Source organism: Podarcis tiliguerta (assembly GCF_965153285.1).
Source record: "Podarcis tiliguerta genome assembly, chromosome: 1".
Classification (NCBI taxonomy): Eukaryota; Metazoa; Chordata; class Lepidosauria; order Squamata; family Lacertidae; genus Podarcis; species Podarcis tiliguerta.
Window position 1 is genome coordinate 32038368 of NC_139534.1, and position 22808 is coordinate 32061175.

General features: G+C 40.4%; 1 protein-coding gene and 1 long non-coding RNA gene across 17 annotated transcripts in view; one reads left to right on the forward strand and one right to left on the reverse strand.

Annotated features, from left to right (window-relative positions):
* Positions 1–14985: 14985 nt before the first annotated feature.
* LOC310665224 lies at positions 14986–22191 on the forward strand. 2 transcript variants are annotated; one of them, XR_014505299.1, is made up of 3 exons: positions 14986–15786; positions 20370–20633; positions 21479–22191. It is a non-coding gene; the product is annotated as an uncharacterized lncRNA (long non-coding RNA). The 2 variants fall into 2 exon arrangements; XR_014505300.1 differs by lacking the exon at positions 14986–15786 and having other exon boundaries at positions 19800–20633.
* The window catches only part of PKP4 (plakophilin 4), an 89564-nt gene continuing 88419 nt past the window's right edge, over positions 21664–22808 (reverse strand). For all 15 annotated transcript variants that reach the window (XM_083406345.1, XM_083406343.1, XM_083406340.1 and 12 more), the window contains one exon: positions 21664–22575. In XM_083406345.1, the coding sequence (XP_083262471.1) occupies positions 22327–22575 (249 nt within the window). In that variant the 3' untranslated portion in view covers positions 21664–22326. The remainder of the gene's footprint in view (positions 22576–22808) is intronic.

A 22808-nucleotide genomic window follows, 5' to 3' on the forward strand; every position in this document is an offset into this window, starting at 1 on the left:
TCTTAGCACTGTGCACCTCTCAACTGATGTCAAAATGGCTATTATCTCTACAGTAATTTGATTCTCTGTTGAGCTTCCCTAGAAACATGTTTCCCTTCATGTAATCATGGAATACTTCGCAGCGTTTTCACAAGAGACCATGGCTATGTAGGAACAGTAGGAGCCAGCAGAATCAGAAAGGTAAGTTTCCCCTGAATGCTACATGATTACCTATAGGTAGCACACATATCACAATGAAGGTATAAGGGGCAGGAATAAGAACAATACTACAGTACCACCTCTCTCTCTCTTATGCAATATGTTATGTTTTGCCTCATGCACAGGATAAAAACAGAAGCGCAGGAAAGGTAGCTGCCAGCAAGGTCTTTACATTTAATTAGGAGTAATCTGTCTCTGTTTCTATTATCCCCTTCACTGCCACCCCTTCTGGCAAACTATGCCAGGAACATTATATTTAAAGAATCTATTCTCAGTAAATGGAAGCACATATAAATTAATGTTAGATAAACCTCTGCCTTGTTACCTCTCTGGTAATGACCCCCAATAAATAAAAATGTGATCTAGAGCGTTTTTAACATGAGAAGGCCAAGTGATAAACTGGCCTGCTTTGTGCGGCCAAGGATTTTTTAACATAGAAATTTGGTTTCCTCTGGAATAAATAACACACAAACTCTAACATGCAACTAATGTATGTATTGTCTGTTTCAAAATATGTACATGTCACAGGAATCTGGCTTCTAGCACGGTGTCACCTTACATATATACAAAACAAAATTGACACGTGTACAGTTGTCACAGACAGAAATGAATGCTGGGAGTACAGAGAGTTTTTCTGCATGGAAGGGTTATCTATGTAAAAGATAATTTCCTGTACTGCAGCACATAGGGACAAAAAGTAAGTGTATTCCAGGGGACACAGAAACTAAAAGGGTTACTTAAATGATTACCTGCACTTTTAAGAATCTGCCCAGGCATGAAGACCTTGCTTATGTGCCCACCTATGTGGTCAAACTGATTGGCAGGTTCAAGGAAGAGACTTTTTTGTGGTGGCTCCCAAAATGTCTAACACCCTCGTCTCAGAAGAGGGTATAATATTTAAACAGCTTTTAAAAATCCACTTTTTTGTTAAATAAGTGCTTCCCCAACCTGGTTTTCGTAGCTTACCTTTTTAATAGGTGTTAATGTGCTGCCTTTGTTTGCATCCATTTGGTTTTTATGATATTGTGAATCACCTTAGGTGCCCAAAGGTAGCATATGTATAATTTTAAAAACTGTTTTAAAGGCTGCAATCTTAAAAAAAAAAAAAAAAAAACACTAGAGAATAAGCTCCACTGAACACAATGGGACTTGCTTCTGAGTAAACATGCATAGGACGAAGCTTTAAGCATACTGTATATTTAATTTAGTGTCCTGCTGCTTTCTAAACTCTGGATGTTGAAAGGAAGCAAGGATCCGTTTTGCCATAAGTAAACACACACAAAAGCTGTACAGCAAAAAAGAAAAAGAAAAAAAAGATTTAGTTCCTCATAATGAAAAGCATCTCGAATACAGATGGCAAAGAAGATTATAAAGTCACCTTGGACTAGGCAAGGTGGGTAGTGTTCAAAAGCTGGCTGTCACTGGCTGGGGTCTGCTTGTTGGCCTGTGTGTGAAAGTTCAGTTGCTCTCAGTCCTTTTCTGAATAATGGGCAGCTATCTCCTTGCCACGACATGGCTTTTATGTTCTGGGTCAGCAGTGAAAGGAAGAGCTGCATCATAGCACACAGGCACTAGAAGGACAGGATAGAAATCTCTATATAAATAAAAACAGAGAGAGTGCTTAAACCTCCAGTTTGTTCCTCCAACTCCTAGATGTATGGAGGACAGGGCCGGGTTTAGGTTTGATGAGGCCCTAAGCTACTGAAGGTAATGGAGCTCTTTATAAGTCCAGCTGTCCTTTGTCAACAACAAATTGTCGCTGTTTTTTGTGTGTTGAATATATCCAATATGGTAATTTATGGACCTAATAGGTATCTAAAGCCATTTGCACATGCAGAATGTAGGCACCCTATATATAGAAATGAGCAAACCAGTGATATTTTAGGGAGCAGGCTAGCAGGCGGGGCCCATTACTTACATCATAGGAGCCTAGACAACACAAAACACTGTTGCTGTATGTAGGTTTTATTTTATTTGTGTTTTATCTTATATTTTGGAAATGTACATCCAGTTTTTTCTTTAATTTTTTTGGGGGCCCCCAAGAGAGTGAGGCCCTAAGCTATAGCTTGTTTAGCTTATACGTATATCCAGCACTGATGGAGGGCAGCTACGGAACTGCTTCCAAGTGTTTTGCTGGACCTTTTTTTAAAAAAAACCACATACCATACTTTTAATATAGGTTCATGCATTCTTATAATGCACGAAGTAATACACAAATAGTACTTGCTCATTGCAGTTTGGCACCTCTTCACAAACTGATACTAATTATGTGGTGATGGTGACTGGAATAAAGAATGACACTTAACAACAAGTCCCCTGGCAATTTCAAGTGTTTTGTTTATCTTATTTAGAATACTCAGTGTCTGGTGCCTAATGCTTTTTTAGGTTCAATGCCTCATTTGGTGTAACAGCAGTTAGTTGCCTTTATTCCATGGAGTCAGAAAAATAAAGGCAAGTAATGACATGGTCTTGCCACTCCCCTGGGCACCAGAACGTATCACGGCTGTTGTAAGGGAATTTTAAAAATAGCTTCTCTGGACCTTGTTGAAACCGTTGTTTTGTTTTGCAAAGCTTTGCCAAGAGACTTGCATTATGGTCATGTTAGATGCAGCAAAACCATCAAAGAGTCTTGTGGCACTTTAAAAGACTGTAACAAACTTATTGTGGCACAAGTTTTTGTGAGCTATAGTCGGTGCAAGAAACAGTGAGGTCAGAGGGAAATTGAATGCAAAAAATGTAGAGGAGACGGTGGCATTTACATTACAGCTCAGCGGTGATCATCAGCCAAGCAGCGCTGGGGATTAACACAAAAACCTTGGCTTTGGCCCACACTGTTTTGTGAATGGCTACCATTAAACTTTAAAGAAGCTGTCCCTGTTGATAACTCTCTGCATTGCATATCTTTATGATTTCACTGCTTACAATCCCACCCTAACACCATCTGCACGTAAATGGCCCTTCAGGTCTCTTCATCTGGCCCTCAGGCCTTTCCCCAGGCCATATTGCCTCCCAAGTCCACACCTCACTAGTCCATCTTCACACACTCATTGACTGTTTTTCCTCCTCCAGTGGAATGTGCCCTTGAACTCTGATGATAACTTTGACTTAGGCTCACACACCCCTGTCTATCCTCTATGTAGAAAAGAGCCTATTGTACAGAGGTAAAATTATTTTCTCTGTCCACGTCTGCCTCTGGCCCTGCCCACCCCTGGCATTTGGCCCTGGGAAAACTGCCTAGAAGGGTATGTGCTCCCCAGACTGAAAAAGGTTCCTCACACCTTCGTTGTGTATCTGATGAAGTTGACTTTAATCCCACAAAGCTTATGGCACAATCAATGTGTTAAGAGCCTTGTGGCACTTGAAAATCTCTGTTGTATTGTGTTTGATACATCACTGATTAATTGGGCAATTAAAAAGTAACACAGATAATGGAAGGTGTTAATTAACCTTCCTTGTTTTAACATACAGATAAAGATCAATGGAAGAACACTTTCTGCATCCAGAAGTATACAGAACAGCAGGCAGTGAAAAGACTAAGATTCAAATGAAACATAACAGGATTGGAGACAGAGATGCCCTTCGGTGAGTGGAAGACCTTTTCCTCATGCAGAACGGCGTATTCTGACTTTACCTTCGTGTGCGGAGAAAAAGAGAACTGAAATTCAGAGGCGCTTATGTTTGCAAAAGGCTCTCAAGATCCTTAAGCTAGCTTAAGGTCTGCACAATATTTTGCATAATAATGAAGATGCTGTGGAATAATGCCACTGGGAAGATTTTTCCCACTGGTGTAGCTCTGGCGTCACATCCACAATGTACATTTAAAGCACTCTTTTAACACATTAACCATGGCTTCCCCCAAATAATCCTGAGTACTATAGTTTAAGAGTCTCCTAACAACTCCCATCAATAAATGACAGCTCCTAGGATTCTTTGGGGGAAGCAGTGAATATTAAAATGGTTTAAGTGTGCTTTGCATCTGTCATGTTGTATCTGCTAAGCAGAGCAAAACCATGCTCCGGTCAGTGCAAGGATTTCCCCTTGCTCAACAGGTCTCTCCCTCCGCCCCCCGCCTGTGCACATCTTAAATTTCAACTTTCCCCAACTCTTTAAGAGGAGATTGGGACTAGATGATCCTTGGGGTCCAACTCTAGGATTCTAGGATTTGGGTAGGGTGCCGGTTGAACACTGGGGTAAGGAAGTATTGTTGTACAAAAGGAAATCAGGAGCTTCATACGTTCAAGCAGAAAGAAAACAATTGTCTAGCTGGCTGGAGTCGTAGGGCTTCTAACAATGCAGAAGGCTTGAGTCCTGCCCCCACAATTTTCACTTGTGTGAAAATATCCAGGAACTTGTCTGGATTGAATAAAACCCAGACTTCCACATATTTCTATCACTGTTGTCACATTCCGCCTTCTTTGTTTCCTCTTCTTCACGGCTTCTCAGACATTTGACAGGTACGTTTGTGTCCTGCTCAGAAACCTTTAAAGACTTCCAACCCCCTCCCCTCCCACGCGTATCATGCTCAGCACCACAGAGATAGGATAGTTGTTGTGTGAAAATGGCTTCCTTTCCATGGAGCAGTCAATCAATTAATAAATCATTTTATTTGCATGCTGCCTTTCCAAGGTTGAAACCATGCTAAAGACGGCTTACAATATATTTAAAAACCTTAACTGCAAACATAACAAATGTAGTCATAAAAAAAACATAAAAAAATACAGAACCAAAGGAACAATTTCCACGTAGATCATAAGATCCAAAATACAAAATACAAACAAACAAACAAACAAAACACAGCTGCAACAAAACCCTTTAATACCCCAGCCCAATATTCTCTTTAGACGCCTCAGCCAGGTGGGGAAAGGCCTGCAAGGCAGGGAGCAGGTCTTCCAGAACTCACAGACAAGATGGCCCTGTGATGGAATAGTGATTCCAAGAGTCATCTGCTCACCTTGCTCACAGAGCGCCCTGCAGTAGCTCCACTGAAGTTCCTTTCACTGTGGTTTTAAGAGCAGCAAATGCTTCTCCCCCCTTTTCACTTCTCTGATGAAAACCAGGCATGCCCTCCACACAGACAGCTCTAAAGAACACATTTTGTTCCATTCCCCATTGCTGAAGTGGTCAGCTAAGCAGTTGCTCCCTCTCCGCTGGCCCATTGCCATAGAGAACATATGTATTTATCTAATCGCGCAGAGATAAGCAAATCCGTGCACATAATATTCCAAGCAACCGGTGGAAAGACAAAGCCAAATGCTAAGCTTACCTTGAGAACAAATTAATGGTTGCTGGAAATTCTTGAATCCTCTTATGGGGGTAAAAATGAGATCAATCAAAATCATGCAAGCTATTTAAAAACTTAATTAAGAACCCTTTGTAGGAAATGTAGGAACAGACTGAAAAATTTTCATCCTGCTAAAATAGACAATAATATCAAGCTTGTTCCCCCAACAATTGTTGTTTTCTAGAGTTGTAAAAAAGTAAAAAGTAAATTTCAAAAAGCTGCTCCCACTGCTTTTTCCATCACGCTGCCATACATCCGGGTTTCCCCTGACATTTTGCAAAATCCCCCCCCCCCCGACAACAGCCACGTTCACCACCCACAGAGGTGCTAAAAACCGTCACAAGATGTCTCCCTAGTTGGTTTGGGGGTCACCCCTGGTTCTGGTGCAGGTCAAATAAATACGCCCCCACCTCCCTTGTTCTGTTAGATTTTGGCATGTGGCTAGGGCCCCTAGACCTGACTGGACAGCTTAAAGCCTGCTGCCACTACACAGGAGATGAATCAAAGAAAAGGAAATATGAATTGGCCCCGCCCCATAACTTTAACCAATTGCGGCTAGGAGTGGCTAGGAGCTAGGTGGAGTCATAGTTCTAAAAAAACAGAGTAGACTCTTCACACACACTGGCTAGCTTTCGTTTTGAGAAAAGTTTGTTTTGGGTTTCCCAGAAGTACATAAAAGCAAGAAGTAGGAGGGGAAAGTGTTAGCCTGCAATGGTGCCCACCTGAGAGGTGCTGGAACTGCGCTCTGGAGCCCTGGGTATATATGACATATCCGGAATAATATTTTCTTTAGTGACAAAAGGTGTTTCAGTATTGCAAAAATAAATATCTTAATACTTGGGGGAACAAAACAGCAAACCAATCATTTTCTCCTAAGTATAAAATGTAAAGTAACGGAATAGCTCCCTATTAATATTATAAACAAACACATGTTTACATTGCTAAGAAGTTAAACAAATGTCTCCCAGAAGGTATGCACTTGGTATGTTGATATTCCCAGACTATTCGTTACTATTTTGGAGGTTGTTTTATAATAAGCAAACGGCTTGATGGAAAGTAGTAAATCATAAGACAAGGATTATGAAAATATTATCTAAATTAGCATTCAACCAACAGTCAAAATGTGGGAATTTCACTGTGCTGAAATATGTGACTGCACTCTCAACTCCAAATGTGTTGCACAAAAAAATAAAATGTTAATCTTAAATTCTGGTAGCTACGGGGAATGTGGGGAGGAGGTAATCCCTTAACACATTTGTGCTTTTGAGGAATCAGAAATAATGCAGCTCAAATTATACAGCTGCTACAATGCCATGGCAAGAGATGCACCAACTCAATAGCTTTAACCAGTTGTTGACTTTATGTTGCAGAAGATAAGAAGCAGTAGCCATATTTCATATTTTGAGACATACTGGGTTAAACAACAGGATTGGGATAAAGGTCAACATATTTTAGGTCAAGTTCAAAAGCAACTATCCATGTGCTTTTAAATACATATTTTTAACGAAGTGGGTGGCGTTGTGGGTTAAACCACAGAGCCTAGGACTTGCCGATCAGAAGGTTGGTGGTTCGAATCCCCGTTGTTCGGTCCCTGCCCCTGCCAACCTAGCAGTTTGAAAGCACGTCAAATTGCAAGTAAATTAATAGGTACCGCTCCGGCAGGAAGGTAAACAGCATTTCCGTGCGCTGCTCCAGTTCGCCAGAAACGGCTTAGTCATGCTGGCCACATGACCTGGAAGCTGTACGCCGGCTCCCTCGGCCAATAAAGCGAGATGAGCGCCACAATCCCAGAGTTGGTCACGACTGGACCTAATGGTCAGGGGTCCCTTTACCTTTAATATTGACTAGTGTAGATGCTTCTCCAGTAGTATTTACTGCAAGGTTAAAATCAATGCTGAAGTATCTCTGTGTTCTGATCAGGTAGCTGCCTCTTGGTATTCCCTTTCTATTGAATTGAAGCGAAAGGAGCACACAATTATTCTCTTGCAGATCTCAGCTCTCATAACTCTTTATGGGAATATTTTTCTGCTTTAAGCTCCTTTAATTCATAGGCAGGTATACTCCGAAATAATAAGTCCCACTCTATGTGCAGGCCTTCTCTGAAGCAAGTCCCACTCTAAAGTGAAAGAATGATTAAGACTGGAGCATCAGTTTGCTTATAATTGCAGCCTTAGGGGGCCCCTTTTATTTTGAAAAGATTTCTAGCAACTGCTGTAAATAAAACTCTTGCTAACCAATTGCCAAAAGGCTTTGCACATTAGTTTTCAGCCTTACAAAGTGTGTAAATGAGATTTTAGCTGACGGTTTTGAGCTAATCTGTCAGATTAGTCGCTGCCTGTGCTACTGGGGTTAATGGAGCAGGGAAGTGGTGGCATCATTGTCTATGTCATGCGTGTATGATGTACGGATGTGTGCTGGAGGTTATCACAAGTTTATCACAAGTTTATTGGCTCCTTCCGTGCATGTGTGGAATCCTGCTTGCTGGTTTTCCACAGGAACCTGTTCAGCCACTGTGAGAACAGAATGCTGGGCAAGATGAGCCATTATTATGCACAATGACCCATTATAAATACATTAAATTTAAAAGGCATTCCCCATTTTTATTTAATTTTCTTTTCTCTTATGTAAATAGGATGACATTTACATAATATATTTTACACACTATTTCTGCGAGTATAACATCACTTTGGAGTCCCTTCCCTTCTGATTCCAAATTTTGTCCCAGTTCTCTGTATGGTAGCATGCTAGTTACTATACTCTGGTACATATAAAATGTACAAAGTGATCTCTATGAAGAGTCTTCCTTCAGACGTAGACAATAATGACATTATAGGGTTGTTTCATCTCCCTAGTAAACAATCCTTTACTTGTCTACAAAAATATTATCTTTTTCTTTTAAAATAAAGAACCAAGTCTTGATTACATTATTTTTCCAGAAATCCTGTTAACAGAATATTAATTTATTGCCAGTGCAAATGTATACTCACAATTTTTCTGACTGAGGTGCATTAGGGGTTGTTTTATTTCATATTTTAATTATGGCTATTTATATTTTATATTTATATTTAAAGGGATTGTTTTATTGGGTGTTGTAATTCTTAATGTGTATATTTTAAGACTTGTCTGATTGGTTTTAGTTTAGAAGTCTATGTTGGGATTAAGTGGTATATAATAATAATAAGATGAGAATTAGGTTGAAATATAAGGCTTCTTACACCAATGACTGCAGATCCGCCACCACTACTGAAAATACAGAAGGGTATTTGCATGAGGTATAAACAGATAAGACCTGCAGATTCCCAGAGATTATCCTTGTATTTTTCACCTCTATGTTAATTTCCCTATCCTTCAAAGTTTAGACTGATACATCTTAGGGTGCATCCTGTTTACTTTCTCCTCACACTTTTTCTGAACCTCAAGTCGTGAGGCCATCTTGAATTTATCTTCTGAGAACAGCCTCCTAATTTTACACCAGGACTCAGTCTGAATCCTTTCTAATTAGAGGTGTGCTCCAATAAAGTTAATGTCCGCAGTTGCACATAAACTCCATATGCTAACAGGCATTTCCAGGTAGAGCTAAAAAAAAATCCCTAAAACTCTGGAAAGCTGCTTCTGGTCAATGTAGACAACTCAATATAATAACTCAATATAATATCTAACTCAATATAAAGGCAGCTCCCTATGTTCCTATGTCAGATCTTAACTCCTCTCATTTTACAGACATGGTCTCAAACACTAGGTTGGGCACTGATGCTAAGTCATTTCCTCCCCATCAACAACAATGAAAGATGGGGAAATGACAACTTGAGACCAGTTTATTTGTGAGATCACCTTATTCCACATCGGCCCACTTATAGAATCATACCACAAGGGCCAATTAGTCCAAATGCCTGCAATGCAGGAATCTTTTGCCCAACATGGGGCTTGAACCTACGACCCTAAGATGAAGAGTCTCATGTTCTACTAACTGAGCTACCAAGGCCCACTTCCCTTTGGAGGACTGGTACTGTTATAGGTGCCACATAATACCCATTCCGCATTTGTAAGATATAAATCTTTTAGTGTGGCAGCACCTATACGTTTTAGAACACCCTTCTTATTGATGCCAGGCAGGTACTCTTTTCAATGCTTGCTTAAAACAATTTTGCCCAGGAAAGTCTATCCACAGATTCAGAGGTTACATGTGTTTTTGTTTTTCATTTTAGCCACTGTTTAAAAAACAACAACAGGTATTTAAGATGATCAAAATCAAAATTTTACATTTTTGTAAACTGCTCAGGGGTTTCCGTGCAGTCAAACGGTATATAAATTTTGCTGAAGAAAAAAATAAGGATTGCTCTCACCACCTTTTGAGCTGGGACCACTGAAAGCCACAAGCATTCTGTGGACTGAAATACAGTGCCCTCCCTGCTCCCCCCCCCCCCAGCAAATAGGACTACTCTCATTCTTGAGTTCAGTTAGGCATCATTGGAAGCCAGATAATTCTTCCTGTTTCCTGTAATTGTTTTATTACAGCTTCTTGATTTGCCAATTCCCTCTAATTTTATTATGTTCTGCTTCATAGTTCGAGAGACAAATGAACTACTTCTCATCTTTCACCATATGTGATTAAATTTCTTAGTAATTATGCTGCATTTGCGTTCTGGTAAGTTTACCAGGTTGCATAGCTTGTGTCTTACTTTATTTTTTCCAATATTTTTATTTGATTTCCAGCTTCCCTCCCCTTTCATGTGCGTTCTGTGTAAAACTCTATTCAAAGGTTTGTAATTCTTTATTAAAACATTTATCACACCTAAACAAGATAACAGGTTTCTCCTCTTTCTCTGATTGTGTGTTTTGTTTTGCTGGGGTTTTGTTTTCTGACATCTCTACATGGGTTCTTATGCCGAAGACACAATCTTAGTACAGTTTAGTAAGTGGCTTGTTGCAGTGAAAGCCGCAAGCAAACTTTCAGCTGTGCATTCCATTCTCTTTTCCTGCCCATCTTTTCTTTGGATCTTGGCCATAGCAACTATGTAAGCCCAAGCCTGTGGTTGTTTCAAAAACCCACTTCTTGAAATGGTTGTAGCCAGGAAAAAGGCCAAATGAGTCAGACTTATTGGCATTTGGAGCCGAAAATGGCTGTTTTTAGCTGCTGTAGTGCAAACAAATAAATGCCTCATGGTGGTTAAGAAAAAAGGATGAACTCCTCTTATTCTTCCACATGTTGGCACAATGTTGCATCCATGCAGAAGATTCAGAGCCTTTAAGACAGGGTAGGCAAACTCTGGCCCACTAAAGAAAGTTGGACAACAGCTCCCATCATTCCCATTCACTGGCATGATGGCTGGGGTAGATGGGAGATGTAGTCCAACAAAAATCTATTCTAGACCAAGGACTTACATGTTCCCAGCTCTGCCTCAGAGGTCTGAGAGAAAGGATTGTGGGTTAAACCACAGAGCCTAGGACTTGCCGATCAGAAGGTCGGCGGTTCAAATCCCCGCGACGGGGTGAGCTCCCGTTGCTCTGTCCGTGCTCCTGCCAACCTAGCAGTTCGAAAGCAAGTCAAAGTGCAAGTAGTTAAATAGGTACCACTCCGGCGGGAAGGTAAATGGTGTTTCCGTGCACTGCTCTGGTTTGCCAGAAGTGGCTTAGTAATGCTGGCCACATGACCCAGAAGCTGTACGCCGGCTGCCTCGTCCAATAAAGCGAGATGAGCGCTGCTACCCCAGAGTCGGCCACGACTGAACCTAATGGTCGGGGTCCCTTTACCTTTAGCAGCACCAGAGGAACTTGAAATCTCCAAAGCCCCGTGGCTGAATGACAGTGATAGTGTTACTATGAATGTCATGAGCAATATTTACTGAGTCTGATATAAACATGACCTCTTAGGAGATATATAGGCAACAAACTTATATTGACTTTCTATTTGTCTAACTGGCATGATTTCCCCCAAAGAATCCTTGGAATTATAGTTGAGGATGCTGACAGAGTTACTGTCCATATGGCCAGAGGGAATGACTAGAAAACCATTTTATGTTTGTGGTACTGATGTACCCTCAGAGTTCTCTTTTGTGAGAGATTACATAACACCTTAAGTCTTAATCAACCAGCTTTGTGAATATATAATAAACTGATTAATAATGTTTTATTGCTTTGTTGACAATATTAACGCATTGGTACTATACTGTCTAAACCAGTGATGGGGAATGTGTAGCATTCCAGATGTTGCTCTCATCATTCATGATTCATGGCCATGTTGGCTGCAACACTGGAGATGGAATTCAACAATATCTGGAGGGCCATGTGTTCCCCACCCCTGGGATACACTGACTGACAGGGGCTTTCTAGGATTTATTTTGGGTGGGACTGGGATGTAGAGTATTCCCTGTCCTGTGTGACTAAGAATGTGGCCTCTACACTGGGAGCCTTTCTTCTCAGCCCCATCTGGAGATGCTAAGGTAGAGCAATGGGAAAGTGCATCTCGTTGTTAACCAAAGGTTTGGTGGTTTGAGCTCACCCAGGGATGGCTGTGGGCAGGATTCTTGCATTGTGGGGGTTGGACTAGATGACCCTCAGGGTCCCTTCCAATTCTACGATTTGCATGCAAAACATGTGCTCTACCACAGACCTAAAGGCCTTCCCCACTTGCCTTCATTGGAATTGTGAGAGGGACTGACAGATCAATCACATGAACATTTGCTCAGAAGTAGCCGTGAGTTGATCCGTCAGTTCTGGTTTCTCAGAGTTTCTCATTTTTCCACTCTTAAGTTCAGTTATCCACATTTTCACATCAGTTTGCAATAATAATAAAAAATATTTCAGCGCAAATTTACCCTAATAAACACATTTTGGTATGAAATTTCCTCTAATAAGCACATTTTACAAAGCAATTTTCCCTAATATAATTTGCTACTTTCACTGATAGCATTTTTTACTTAGCTGACAAGGCATATTGCAAAACTGGGAGGAGTGTGGATTTCAAAGCATGTCTGTGTATTTCAGTTCATATATTTTTTCAGAAAGTGTGAATTAGGTAGGCTCTCCTATAACTGGAAACTGAATCCCCCCCCAGCCATCTGTTTCAGTGGCACTGTCTCCCAAGAAAGCATGTAAAGAAGTTTACTCCTGCTTGTACTGCTTTTCCAGATGCCAAGTGAGGCTTAATAAAAACAGTATAATATCCATATTTTGCCTAAGGAAAAACAGCAAGACTGTCGTTACAAAGCTCTACCTGGTCACTCAGTCTCCCAATTAGCAACCATCACTAAATAGAGCAAAGGCACAATTAGAGAGGCTCCCCCCCACCTTCCTCCCCTCCCGACAGCTTAACCAAAGCTGCTGCTACTTTAAAATGAAAGCTCGTTTCATTCTGCTGAGGTTTCATCATTTGATTGTGTGCAATTAGCTAATGTAAATGGCTCAGACACCAGCAACAGTGCAACTGCTCCCTCGCCAACTTCAACTATCTCTGGAAACACTCAAAAGAACAGCAGAACCAATCTTGTCAAAGGGCAAAGGGAGGAAAACAAGACTGTCAGCAACAAGTGAGGCGGCCATGTTTTTTGTTATTAAAAAACAAATCTGGCCCTGCTTCTGGGCCTTTTCACAGCAGTCTGACATTGATGTACTATTCATTAATTTACATTTACTTACTATAAATATGCTTGCATTGCTTTTTAATTATATTCTCGGAACAACTGACTAAAAGAATAAAAGAAATCAAATGTAAATATTGGTGAAGGGGAGAGAGGGAAGCTAAAAGCGGCACCATTACAGATGCAGCATAAAATAGTCAGCAGGGAAAATAAAAAAAGGTATTTTGCTTGATATCAGAAAGACAATATGGGGAGACGCCCAGGAAAATTCTCTGGGGGGGGAACCTCTAGTACTGGAGCACCAGCTCTTGAGAAGTGCCCCCCCCCTTCTATTGAAGGCCTCTCCTTCAGAGCACAGGAGCACCAAAAGCAGAATAAAATTAAGCAAGAAAAGCTACCACCAGTCACAAATTTTCTGTTAAATTTTTGGGTGTCATGCTGCTGTTAAAAGCACAGGAGAGGTCTTTGGGAGAGCACACTGAGAGCACACCTGCAAAATTTGCTCCCAGAGGGTTGGGAGACCAGAACACATTTTTGAGAGCACTGTTGCCGTTATGGATTAAATTTGCATGCCGTTACCAGTGGTGGTTCAAGCATAAAATAATGTGTGGGGTCCCACTGTGTGTGTGTAGAACCCAACACGTGTCGTGAAAAATACAGCCCACCCTAGCCAAGCAGTTCTTTACGTAAGCAGCTATATTTTGAAAATGAGTGCACAAGAATCTTGAGCAGACTTACTATGGCATCTCCCACTTCTGCCTCATCGTCCTTGTAAACAGGGATTGTGGTTTTGCCACAATCTGGCTTCCTCTTCCCTCTCACCCCTACAGGAAGTTCCCTTTTCCGGGACTTCCTCTTGACCTAGGAACTGATTACATAATGCGGAAATGAGAGCACCCCCCACATGGCGCCTGAGGAAAACTGGGGCTAAAGAAAGGGGAGGGAGGAGTGTTGTTCCATATATTAAGTGATCCAACTTTTTTTTACCTCATGTCATCCAATTTTTCTTAATATGTGGCACACTTGTTGAATGATCAGAACTTAAGTTTAATTTATCACTCGGCTGTGGAACACATTTTTAAAAGAAAAGCCCAACTAGCTCTTCAGATACCTTTCAACTGAATAACTTACTAAAGAAATGCCCGAAGTAACTGAGATTACAGTTTGAAGTCTTATATTTTACTTCCAAGAAGACCCATTTATGCTAAATAGAACCCAATAAGGCAGACATGTATCTACATTTTTAAAAATGTTATTCCATTGAGCTCTTAAGATGGAAATTTGCAGGTAGCCTTCTAAATGATCAATACATATTGGGGGGGGGGGGATTTTTTATCATGTTAAATTTTTTAATCACTTTTTTAAAAATTCAATTTTGTAACTTAAATTTAAAGGACGGCCATCATATTAAAGCCCATTAAGTTCTGAAGAGATCAATGTTTTAGTTTTGACGTATCTCCATTCTGGGCTGAGCTTTTAAGGTTTTTATGTCATCTGCAAGGCCAAAATGGTCAATTTTTTGAAATTTCAAACCCTCATACTCACAAATGGGATGAGATAAAAAAAAATTTTTTTTTTAGATATAAACTTAGTTTTTATCATTCATCTGGTGTATAAAATATTAAGACAATTGGATGACATGAGGTAAACAAAATTGGGTCACTTGATACGGAATGGCCCAGGGAATCACCATCCTCTTAGGATTCCACAAGACAGAATCTTAAGCTCCCTTCTTCATCCTACCTGTGCTGCATTCACCTGTCCCTGCCAAATTTTGGGCAACATAGACAGGAAGTGAAGGAGCAGGATAGTACTAATGTTTTCATCAGAATTTTAGGCTTAAGTATTAGTTCGCGCTATTATACACAAGCGATCATGGTGGAACTTATATATGTGCAGAGTCTGATCTCTCACTGAGGCTGGATCTAGACACACCGAAGAAACGATTCAGTTAAACGTGTTGTAAATTTAAACAGGGAAATCCAGTAGGCGAAAAATGAGACTCCACATTGACATCTGGTGGCACAGTGTTATATCGCATATACAACACAAATAAATACATTTTTCTTTAGCATAGTCCTAACTCACAGTAGAACTTACACTGTATATTTATGTGTGTGTGTATACATCCCACCCCTTCGGCTTAAACTTTCTACTACAAATCCATGGTGGTTCTCTTTCAGCTTAAAATACAGAACAACAAAGCCCTTGAAGTTGACCCCTCTGAACATAAGAGATAAATCAAAATACGTTTAGTAGCTTTGGCGGGGAAATCTTTATCCTGAACTTGTTTCATTCTTATCTGCCCACAAGGGATTTGCTTGATTTAAGTAGTAAGTTTAGATATTTTGTAGAAGGACATTCTTAACGGTGTATATACTTCCAGAGTCTTTCAGTCAATCCCTGATTAATGGACATAGAATCTGTAATTAAAGCACTGTCAGAAGCCTGAATGTCCCCTAGATAAATCTACTCTCATCTGGTTTTTGTAGTTATTGGGAAAGAAATCAACTTGATTTATTCTTACATTCACATATTTCTACTTTATAATACGTTGGAGAACACTTAGCAATATAATAGCTGAAGAGTGAAAATTCTTACCGCCTTGCTACAAGCATCCTAAAGAAAACTGACCATTTTGTACACAATAGGTAAAGTCTTAAGGGTATCATCGGTGCTTTAAAAAAAGAAAAGAAAAAAGGCATTGGTACTCACCCTCAAGATGCTACAGTAAGTGCCATGCTTTTAACATTTGCGATGTGTGTGTTGGTATTATGTACCCTTGAGTACCCCCAGAGAAAACCACTGGTATCTTAGGGTGGTTTTGTTTTTGTTTTGCATGCATTACTGAATGCAATGTGTACCCCCCCCCCATGCACCAATGCTTTCAGTCCCCGATGCTTTTGGTTTCTTTGTGCTGAAACATGTTTCCACAAGCAGGTTAGACAGTGTACAAGCCTTGCATGCAGAAGGTCTAGATCCAGTCTCTAGGATCAGACTAAAGCAGAATAGCCTGCTGGAAGTTCTGGAGAGCTGCTGCCAGAGTAGACCACACTGGGATAGATGGATTTTATTTTTAAAATAAAAGCTTATTCCATACAATTTTGGTGAGAGTTTCTTTATACAGTGGTACCTCGAGTTACAGACGCTTCAGGTTACAGACTCCACTAACCCAGAAATAGTACCTCGGGTTAAGAACTTTGCTTCAGGATGAGAACAGAAATCGCAGCACGGCAGCAGCAGGAGGCCCCATTAGCTAAAGTGGTGCGTCAGGTTAAGAACAGTTTCAGGTTAAGAACAGACCTCCAGAAAGAATTAAGTTCTTAACCCGAGGTACCACTGTATTCTTGTATAACACATCCTATTTAACATGAATTAGACTGATAAAATTTCCTTTTTTTTTTAATGGGGGGGGGGATATGGTTTGTGAGTGGACAGGGAAAGCAATAACTTCTATCTGCCTGAAGTGGCCTTTGATTCCATACCAACAATAGGAATGTTATCAGCTTTATGTGGACAGAATTTGGCTCTCATAATTGCTCCCTTTGTCAGGTAATGGCAAGGTGAGTTTTGCTAATGCCCTCTGACTTCATGCTTCTAAACAGAACAATAATCAAATTTATTTGTGATGTGTGTTGGGGAGAATGCAAGTACAAGGAAGCTTCCTGTGTTTGTTCCTATGTAGATGTGAGGTGCAAGTTTGTGCGAAGCAGCCTTCACTGCAAACAAACAGCAAGCTGATAAAATCAGCACATAACATAGCTCCACCTTACAGACACACCTGCTCATTCTCACTTGGGAGTTGCAGCCTCTGATCTTCCCACTTGACTCCAATATCTCACAATTACTTCGAGTTGCAGTTGTCCCTATGTACAGTATGTTAACTTTGGTCCTTTGTCAACTCTTCAGACCCAGCCTCTATGTGTAGTACAATATTACAATGCACAAAATGCCCACTCTTCCATTTTTAACACCCAGGTCAAAAGACCTAGGCCAATTCTCAAGACTGCATGAAAGCTCACATAATAACTGCAGTGTAATGCAAAGTTTGAGACCTTTGCCAATGCTCTCTATTCAGTTTGTGATGTTTTCCTGAAGAACAAGTGATTACTTGTTGATGTTGTAAAACCTTTAAATGCTGGCCATAATGAAAAAGTAGTTTGCTAATCAAGGCCTACATTTTATATAAGAATGCTGTTCTTTTTATTAGTTCGGCGTTCTCCATTATATTAGTAATAGTGCAACCTTCATTTATTTCTGTGAAACAGCAGCCTCTTTTCTTTCTACTATTTCTTTTTAAAACATGTCCCAAACAACCTAGTACAGAAAACCTACTGAGCTTGGCAGGCTTGGAAAACTTCCAGGGACTTTAATGAAACTGAATAGGTTTTGCTCAGATAAAAATACAGAAGATACTTTTAACATTATTTGAAAGTATTCGTGACTTGGCAGGTGTTTACATTTAGCTGGCTGCTACAGACTCCTGCTAACAAACCAGAGATGTATTAAAACTGAGAGAGCGAGATTACGTTACATGGAAAAATCCTTCAGCCTTTATACCGCTAGCTCTAAAAAGTGTCCTCTAGATATTTGAACTGTAGGTGCTCCCCATCAAAACAAAAATGTACAATTACTGAGCATATATAGATGAGCCATACAAATAAAGTTAGTGCAAGGTAAATGCAATGGGCAGGATCTAAGGTCATCTCAATGTTCACACAATGGGATTTGCCCTTGTGTTCCGCCCCGCTGCAGCACACCCCAGAGCAGATTTTGGGGGGGTGCATGGGGCTTCCGGAGGGAAAGAGCGGAAGGGGAAGTATGACTTGTACAAGTGGGAAACCGCCACTGGGTATCACCCAACATATTTAGAGAAGCAAGAATAGCTTCTGCCCAGACCAAAGGAGGATCTGGGAAGGATATCTAGAGCACAAAATAAAGTCTAGCTAGATATGTTGTGTTGCTTCAGGAGAATGTGATACCTCCTTGAATTTCTCCTCACCCCAACACATATTTTTTTTTAAAGCCTCTCAAGTAGCTACACACTGCTACAGCAGGAAATGGGTGTATCCAAGGTCTAAAAAATAAGACAGAAGCAGGAAAAGGGGAGGGAGAAAAAATAGCTCTTCAGGACCCCAGAGATTCCTATTGCCAGTATCCAAACTTATCAATCACAGCTCCAACGTCATTCATTGGTTTAAAAACAATGATAGGCAGGAGCAGCCAGGCTTTTTCATTTCACATAAATGGTTTAGAAGGGTACAAATTTTGCTTCATGACTTTTCTCCTAGGAGGACCAGAGATGTTTACAAGAAAGAAAGAAAGAAAGAAAGAAAGAAAGAAAGAAAGAAAGAAAGATTTGAGTCTGGGAGCCCTGCGTGGGGGACCAATGAAAGCCTTCACAGGCACCATGGCACCCATAGGTGCCAATATGGTGACCCCTGGTCTATACTGTGGTGGCAGATGGAATTGGTTTTTTGTGTGTTTTGTTTTAATGTTTATTGTTTGGGTTCTTGTAGCTTTGATCATTGTGACCTGTCCTATGATTGTTTAATGATGGGTGGGGTATATATTTTACAAATAAGTATTAGCAAGGGAAAGGGGAGGAAATACGGAGCCTATGTTTCTTGGAAACAACCATGTTTCTCCAACGATGTGTAGTTCTGACCTTCCATAGCAACAGAGGATTATGCAATCAAATCTTTTCAGTGCAATTCAGGGCAGGCAAATACAGTATTTTAATTCAGTGTGGCTATGGCTTACAGCAGACAGAGAGTTGTGTAAGAGAGAACGTTTGTCTATAACACTTTGTCTATTAAGTCTACGTCATGAGGTTACAGAGAAAGGTCTTCTTGCAGCTGTGAAAGCCCCTTCCTCTGGAAGCCTCCAAATGTTGGCTAATTCACACACCCCTGCACCATATTTCCACCACATAATTCCACTGTGAATGCACAAAATTGCTTCCCTTTTACCATCCTAACATCCTAATTTCCAGAGAAGCGTCTCCCCACTCCAAAGGCTGTCAAGCTCAAGCAACTCCTTTTCATCAGTGTAATTGTTCCCACTGGCGAGGTCAACTTACACTTGCAAGCTTAACTTGCTGACCTGACATTAATCCTGCATTAATTAAAAAGAAAGAAAAGAAGGGGGATAAAACATGCCAAACAGGAATAAATGGAAACTCGCCATTACATTTCATTTGCATAATTAAAGCTCCATAATCTAGAAAGTGCATAAATTATGAGACCAAGCGGAAAAAAAGAGAAGACAGACGCACACAAAGTAAGCAAATGCTGAAACACGACAGAACAGCTTGAGGGCAACAGGCCAAGCAGTTTTTGCACCAAAAAAGGAGAAATCTCTGGAGAGGCTTCCTGATGGAACAGCATGCCGAATCTATAAGGCTGTTTCCCCTCCCCCCACCAATCAAGCTATATGGGGGTTACAAGCAACTCATTGATTTTGGCAGCATCACTTTTGCTGATGATGCTAGCCTAGTGTGATCAAAATGGTAATTGGCAGTCTCCACATGGCTTATAGGTGTTAAGAGATGTTGGTTCAGTGTTCTTGACACTTGTAAAACCCTCGTCCTAAAAGTACCCCATGAATAAGTGTAAACATTAGATTTGTGACCAAAAGCGTAAGGATATTTAATGCTACTATATTATAAATGAATAAAATGCCCTAGCACCCTTCAGCTCATTTCTTATTAGCAACCTGACATCATCCGTGCTTTCACATCATCATCATGTTTTCAACTGCAACCCCTATCAGCCCTGGGCAGAATTCAATTTCCCCAAAAACATTCTCCCAGAATTAGTAATCTACCATGTTTTTCTCAAACCTTGAAGTGTCTCAGAGATTCTCATATTCTGAACTCAGGAAGGACCATAGCTCAATGCAGTGTTTCTCAAACTTTGGTCCCCAGCTGTTGTTGGACTACAACTCCCATCAGCCCTGACCTGCTAGCTATGGATGATGGGAGTTGTGGTCCAGCAACAGCTGGGGACCAAAGTTTGAGAAACACTAGCTCAGAGTATCAGATGCAGAGGGAGAGCGCTGCTTTGTACTTCAGGTCTCAGATTCAACCTCTGGCATCTTCAGGTAGGGCTGGGGGGGAGAGCCCTGTGTGAGAACCCGAGGGACCTTGCCAGGCAGTGCAGAAAATACTGACCTAGATGGACCAATGGTATGATTCAGTATAAGGCAGTTTCCTATGTTCCATAATGCCCCAGCCTGCAAGCACATACAATACCTCTGGCTGCTCTCTGGTAAATGGCATTAACACTGAGAATCATGTTATTGTTGGCCAGGTCAAAAAATGAAACAGCTGTCTAGCAATATAGGAGGTGCATCTTTCGGAGGTGAAGTAAGACACGTGGCGGAGCCAGAGGTTTTACCTTGGACCTTCATACAGAAGGCAGCAATTCAAGAAGCTAGCATCCAGAAAAAACCAGCACTGATGTATATGTGGCTTTATCCTCTGAAATAATCAACCTTTGGAGCAAAGCATTCCGCAGAAAGGTGCCTTTGTCTTGCCAAAAATGGATACAAAAGGCTTGGCCTGAAGACACAGGGTGAGGCAACCTGCTGGTGCTATTGGAGGTCTAGGTTTGGTCAGTATTTGGGTGGGAAACTGCCAGTGGCACCTATGTATGCCATTTTGAGTTCCCATGTAATTAAGGTGTAATATAAACTGAATTTGCTGTTTTCTACTTGTCTCAAAGATTGGTGTGCTCTACAACAATCATGTCTCAGAGATTAAGGGGAAGAATACAAGTATTGTTAATAAATAAATAAGAATAGGTGGAGAGCTGATAATTACCCCTTGCAAGCCTGAAAATAAGATACGTTTTATCTCTTGGTGCACCCCCTCTGCGCTTTTAAAGGCTTTAATGGGTTCCACCTATGGAATAACACTAAGAAACAGATGCAGACAAAGCAATATAAATACACCCAAGTTAATGAGTATTGTGGTCTAAATATTTAGCAATTATCAACGGGCCAGGAGGAAACTGAATGCAATTAATTAACGCTCAGTTATGAAAGCACAATAAATCAAGAGGGATGTGAGCCAGCTGGACAGATTACTTACAAAAATATTCTGTAAAAGGAATTTATATCTACTTTATTCTGCATCTTTTCATTTCCCCCCCAAAGGGAATATAAACCGTGAAAGGTACTGGCTTCATGAGTACTGTGGAAATGAAAAGAAGACAAGAAAGTGCATAATTTTATGTTTTGGTATGCCAGCTTGACAAATAAGAAATAGATGAACTTCACAAAAATAAGAAAATGGTAGAAATGCCTGGAAATATATATATATATATATACATATATATATATATGTATAGATATATATTTAACCTGATTCTACAACTCACAATGAGCATACACATCTGTTGTATTTGTTCCTTAACAGTAAACACAGAAAAGAAAGAAGAATGAGCAGGGATCTACTTTCCATGGATGAGACGTCCACATTTATTTCCCCTCCCCCCCATAGGCATAAAAAATGGCAGTGAAGTACTCTGTGAATGAGGCGGGGGATAAGAAAAGTGCAGATATACTGGACCAGAGGTTTGTGCTTCAAAATTACACCGTTCATTTTTAAAAACAAAATGATATTTATTTATAACATTTCCTTGTGTGATCTCTCTTCCTTTCCCCCCTCCTCTCTCTCTTTAAAAGATGTCAGCTTTTGAAATCAGTTTTAAAATGACGCACGGCATTACAAATGATGGCACTTCCAACCAATGTGGCGTTTCCATATTTACACCAACTGAAAAGAAATTTACAAGACATGATAGCATATAATCTTGACATTTAGTAACAGCAGTAAAACAAGAAGGGCATCCATATTTTTTTTCTCTGTACAAACTATGAGAACAAGACTTTTATTCACATTTTCTTTTTCTTAAAAAAAAATTATATCTGTAATTTGTTCTGACCTACACATTTCCCAAAGCCGTTTCCCCTCAATTCTCAAACCTTTCGTCACATTGCCCACACCTTCACCAGACTATAGGAACTACAAGTAATTAGATCTAACATCTAAACAGAGCAAAAGTTCTCCCTTTCCAATTTCCTCTTCCAAATTTTCTCCCATCTTCAAAGATAATCCCCTTTAGGGGGGGAAAAAACAACCTCTTCCTTGTTTCCTTCTTTGCAATTCACTTCCACATTTTCCCCTCAAAACAGCAAACCCATAACTCAATCGCTTTTCAAAAAAAGTTAGAAAGATATGTTTCTGTTCGTGATTTTCTAATGCTACACCCAAGAGTCAGGTGACCCAGGGTATTGTTCTGCTCTATAGGAAGGTCGTCTGGTGGAATAAAAGTCTACATAGTTTGTGGCTGATTTCAGTCCATACTGTGTTGTGTAATCTGTAGCAGATGGGAAGTGAACTCGGTCATCAAAATATGGGTCCTCATAGCTATGTGGAGACTGCAAATATAACCTGTATGCATCATAGTTCTTTCTGTTGGGATCATCTTGACTGTAGTACAACTGCTGATGCTGTTGAAAAAGCAAAAAGAAGGGAAGCAAAAATACCTCAGTTGATCTCTGTATAGTTGTAGTAGCAATTTATCCATTCACATGAACGTGAGGTGTGCGGCAACATTTTTGCACATAGAAAGAAAGCCTTTTGTAAAACCATTCTCAAAGTTCTTTAGCTTCTTTCAGACCCATATTTCCATGGGGGGATGGGGATGTGTATGTGAGTGGGGGAGGACAGGAAATAAATGTAG